Source organism: Elephantulus edwardii, unplaced genomic scaffold (genome assembly GCF_000299155.1).
Source record: "Elephantulus edwardii isolate Elephantulus edwardi_28Jun2011 unplaced genomic scaffold, EleEdw1.0 scaffold00356, whole genome shotgun sequence".
Classification (NCBI taxonomy): Eukaryota; Metazoa; Chordata; class Mammalia; order Macroscelidea; family Macroscelididae; genus Elephantulus; species Elephantulus edwardii.
The window spans coordinates 54,227-59,352 of NW_006400106.1; the positions used below are offsets into that span (position 1 = coordinate 54,227).

A 5,126-nucleotide genomic window follows, 5' to 3' on the forward strand; every position below is an offset into this window, starting at 1 on the left:
CTCTAATCAATGACACCTAATAACTAAAACAACAGTAGGATATGTTGTTTTAAAATATTCATTTCATTATAATAATGTATAAAATACTTTCATAGTGGGAAAGACTTGAGAGAGATCAAGGAACTGTTGCCAATATAAAATTGACATTAAGTTATGTTAGAATTAGTGTACATTATTTCTGTTTAAATTCTGAAAGTAACAGATTCACTATAAGAATTTTCCTGGCATTATCACAATATTTCTTGTGAATTAGGAGTTTCAAGGGTTGAAGTCTACAGCTCTGATGTTCTAGTGCACAGCAATCCTGAAGAATTGAAGTCTGATAAGTTGACACTTTAAAGGAAGTAATATTCCCTAGAATGGTGTCTACATTTCAAAGACAGCAGGGGAAGCTTGAAGAAGCGGCTCCACTCTGTGAAATTTAAAGATAAAATTGTACTCAGTCTAAATCAGAATCCTATTTCTCTACAATTCCTTACTCAGCAGAGAAAGCAGAGATGACCAAGCACAATCACTCCTTGACCACTGAGTTTGTACTCATGGGATTGATGGACCACCCAGATCTGAATACCCTTCTGTTTGTGCTGTTCTTTGTCATTTACCTAATCACCATGATGGGGAATCTTGGTTTGGTTGCATTGATTGTTACGGAGCACCGTCTTCACACACCAATGTACATCTTTCTTGGTAACCTGGCGCTGATGGATTCCTGTTGTTCCAGTGCCATTTCTCCCAAAATACTGGAGGATTTCTTTTCTGAGGACAGAAAGATTTCTCTCTATGAATGCATGGGACAATTTTACTTTCTCTGTCTTGCTGAAACTGTAGACTGCTTTCTCCTAGCAGCTATGGCTTATGATCGCTATGTGGCAATATGCCGTCCACTGCACTACCATACCATGATGTCAAAGCAAATCTGCATTCAAATGATCATAGGGGCATACATAGCTGGAAATGTACATTCTGTTATTCATGTATTTCTTCTTTTAAGGTTAACTTTCTGTGGATCTCATAAAATCAACCACTTTTTTTGTGATATTCTTCCATTATATAGACTCTCCTGTGTTGATCCATACATCAATGAACTCATAGTATTTATCATCGCAGGAGGAATTCAAATTATTACAGTTACAACAGTTTTAGTCTCTTATCTTTGCATCCTTTCTACTATTTTCAAAATGAAATCCAAAGATGGAAAAGGTAAAGCCTCATCTACTTTTGCATCTCATTTTCTGTCTGTCTCAATATTCTATGGCTCTCTTTTCTTCATGTACGTTTGGCCAAGTTCAGCTAAAGAAGGTGATAAAGACATACCAGTTGCTATTTTTTATACTTTGGTAATTCCTTTACTAAATCCTTTTATCTATAGTTTAAGAAATACAGAAGTAATAAGTGCTATGAAAAGAACTCTGAAAAAGAGAAAACTTCATACAATTCTGAAACAATTTCATCCAAGTTATAAAACTGACTTTAGATAAGATTTTTAGTGAAGGATACTGAGAAAAGAGAAAACAACCACTTTGTAAATAAAATATTAAATTTCTAAACACACTGATTTTTAATTCAAATACTATTTAAGAAGTTAACTAATTTGAATATAAAAGACGTTCAACTAAAATGTATTACAAACTAGTTATGATCTCTTAGGAATAATGTCCTAAATGGCCACTTCTGGTGTAATAAATTGGTTCAGACTGCTTTAACTTCCATTTTCAACATATTGAACAAATACTAGGGGAAAAAGTCACTACCTAAATATAATATATAAATAAGACTCTAATAAGTTTGGAAAGCATAGAATTTCTAGGTATAATCTGACAAACGCAAGCATATTTCAGGTTCTCCTATCATTTGTATAAGAAACACAATATTTGGAATTGTTGTTTCAATTTTCTTTTAATTATTCAAGAATTTTTGCAGGACCATGGAATTATTGAAATATGCTTTCTCAAATTAAGAACATAGTGTTAATCATTTTTTCTGTCAAGGTCTCTGAAAGACAGTGTGTAATGGCAATCTATCATTATTTAAGAATGCTACTGTTAAAAAAAAATTTAGAAAAAAGAGTGCTACTGTTCCCATTGAAAGACCTATAGATATTAAAATTTTAACATAATCTTATTGTTTCCCATTATACATTACCTTTAAATATCTGAATATATAAAAATATTTCCTTCCATGTTGCATTATAAGGATACCACAAACCTAAAGTAATTCCAACATAAATTATGAACGTATTATTTGTAATACCGGATATTTGCAGATGCTGTTAAGCATATATGTAGCAGAGAAATGTGAAAATTCTAAAAATCTAAACAATAACAAAATACAAAATAAAAAATGACTTATTGAGATCTGATACAAAACTATAACTTCTATTAGGCACTATTTTCCTTGCTTTCCATATTTAAAAATTAGTACTTTGAGTTATTAAATAGCTTGCCCAAGCTCAGGTAGGTATCTGAAATGGAGTTAGAAGTGAAATTTATCCCACTTCTTCTATATATTCATTTACATCTGCTTTCAGAGAAAACAAAGTCACAGTAGATTTTAATCTACTAAAAATAAAATAAGGCTATTGAACACATACATACCACTCATCTATCTCTATCTATCTATCTATCTATCTATCTATCTATCTATCTATCTATCTATCTATCTATCTAAAGAAAGCAACACATTTTCTGCAAATAAAGTTATTGATGATTCTTCCTCTAACCTTGATGTCACATTTATCCTCTTATAATTTAATTTTTCAAATTATTTTCTCAGCACACAGATTAAATAGGTATGGAAAAAAGCTATACTCCTGACACATACGTGCCTTTCCTGAATTTAAATGATGTAGTCTACCCTTATATATCTTTAAGTATGTTGTCAGGAGGGACCAGTTTGGAGAAGGACATCATGCTTGGTAGGGTAGAGAATCAGTGCAGGGGAGAAGACCCTGGATGAGAAGAATTGACACGGTGTCTATGGCAATGGAGGTATGTGTGTCAGAGACAGTGTGGTTGGTTTAAGACGGGGCAGGGTTGAGAGCTATTGTTCATAGAGTTGCTATGATTCATAATTGACTCAACAGCACATAACATCAATAACAACAGTCTTTCCTTGTTTTGTTCTAGCAACTGTTTCTTTTTGTGTAAGTTCTACTTGAGCACAATTAAGTGTTCTAGAATCATCGTTCTTTTCATTGTTATCCATAATTTATTATTTGACATACACTGTTGAATGTCTTTGCATAGTCAATTAAGCACACATATCTTTCTTTTTAAATTTTTTTATTGTGTGTGTGTATGTGTGTGTACCGTCAAATCGGATCTGACTGGTACAGGAGGAAATTGTCCCTCCTTCCCCGGCAGAGCATCTGGTGGATTCGAACCATGCACCTATGGGATTACAGTGCAGCTTCTTGCCACCAGGCCACCAGAGCTTCCCTCAAATATCTTTCTGATTCTCTCTTCTTTCAGTTAAAAATTGATCAAATATTAGCAATGACATCCCTTGTTTCATGACCTCCTTTAAATTTCTGGCAGTTCCCTGCTGATGTATTATTATAGTTCTGGCCATTTTAAAATAATCTTCAGTAAGATTTTACTTATATGTCTTATAATTGGTATATTTCAGTGCTGTTTTTCTGTTCAAACTTAACAACTTTATTGAATTTTCAGAAGCATTCTACAGTAATACATTCATTAAAATCACATAGCACCTAGTTATTGCATGTATACATGTACATTTAAGAAGACAAACAATACAATTTCAGTGTGATTTACTGCCCCTCTGTTCAATGATTTTTGCACTCTGTTGGGTCACCTTTTTTTTTCTTAATGAGAACATAAATGGATCTCTTCCAGTTCGTTCGTCAGGTAGTTGTCTTCCAAATTTTTTTGCATAGAGTGAGTATAGCAAAAGACACATCTATTCGTGGAAATAAATCATTACGGTATTCCATCAATACTTGGGAACTTTATTTTTTTTCTCATATCTTTAGCTATCTGAGCCAAAGTGGAAAAATTGTTATACATCAATATCTTCAGAGCAGACTGAACATTTTCCTTCATTTTCATTGGTTCTTGATCATATGCTACTTCCCAAAATGTTTCCGTGTTTACCAAACCTCTGGTACAGTGATTCTGCACAATTCTTCCATCTTCTTTTGAAGTTTTCATTTTCTAATATTTTACTGATAGAATTTCTCACTAAAGAAACTTGACACTCGAGTTTTTTATTCCATTCTTTCACTGTGAGGAATGCTGAGTGTTGTTTTCTCTTTTGGTTTTCTAATTCCAGCTCTGCACATTGCTTTATTTTTTTAAATTTTTATTAAATTTTATTAACTTTAATGAACATTCACAGAGATTTTGGATTTCCATTCATTCATTGTTGCACTTGCACATTTCTTTATAATGCTTAGTTTTGTCTTCTTGAATTGGCTTCAAAATCTTCCATCTGGGTATCATATTTTATCCTTTCTTTTTTCTTTCTACAAATCGAAGAACAGGTTTCCAAATCTCTTCAACCAACCACTTTAGTCTTTTCTGTCTTTTTTAATGAGATTGCTTCATTCATTAATTATGTCTTTGATTCCACCCCATGAAGTTTCTAATCTTTGGTAATTAATGGTCAAGAAACCAAATTTATTTTTTAAATTTTTTAAAAATTTAAGTGGGATAAGTGAAAGTTGTATTTTATCTCTCATAGGCTTTTATTAACTTCTTCAACTTCAGTTTGAACTAACATAGGAACAATTGATGATTGTTCCTTGGTCCATGGCCTTGTTTTGATGATTGTATTCAGCTTCTCCATCATAGCTTTTCACAGATCTAATCTTGCGTATTCCATCAGATGTGATTCATATGTGTAGTCTCCTTTTAGGATTTTTAAAAAATAAATTATCTGCAACAAATAAACGTCAAGAAAACAAAGATTCTAACCACGGGGCCAATTGGCAGCATCAGCATGGATGGTGAAGAGATTGAGATAGTTAACAGTTTTAATTTACTTGGCTCCACAGTCAACACTCTTGGTAACAGAAGCCAGGAAATCAGGAAACAAATTGCATTGGGAAAGTCGGCTGTGAGGGACCTCTCAAGAGTACTGAAGAGCAACAATGTCAGGCTGGA

The 5,126-nt window shown here is 32.9% G+C and overlaps 1 protein-coding gene across 1 annotated transcript; it reads left to right on the top strand.

Annotated features, from left to right (window-relative positions):
- The first annotated feature begins 497 nt into the window (after positions 1-497).
- LOC102849605 (olfactory receptor 5K3-like) lies at positions 498-1,478 on the top strand. The gene has a single exon (XM_006902001.1). The coding sequence runs from the start codon at positions 498-500 to the stop codon at positions 1,476-1,478; it is 981 nt and encodes a 326-aa protein (XP_006902063.1).
- The last annotated feature ends 3,648 nt before the right edge of the window (positions 1,479-5,126 follow it).

Bases quoted from the DNA above. Each gene is read 5' to 3' on its own strand.
- LOC102849605 (XM_006902001.1), top strand. From the start codon at position 498: ATGACCAAGCACAATCACTCCTTGACCACTGAGTTTGTACTCATGGGA.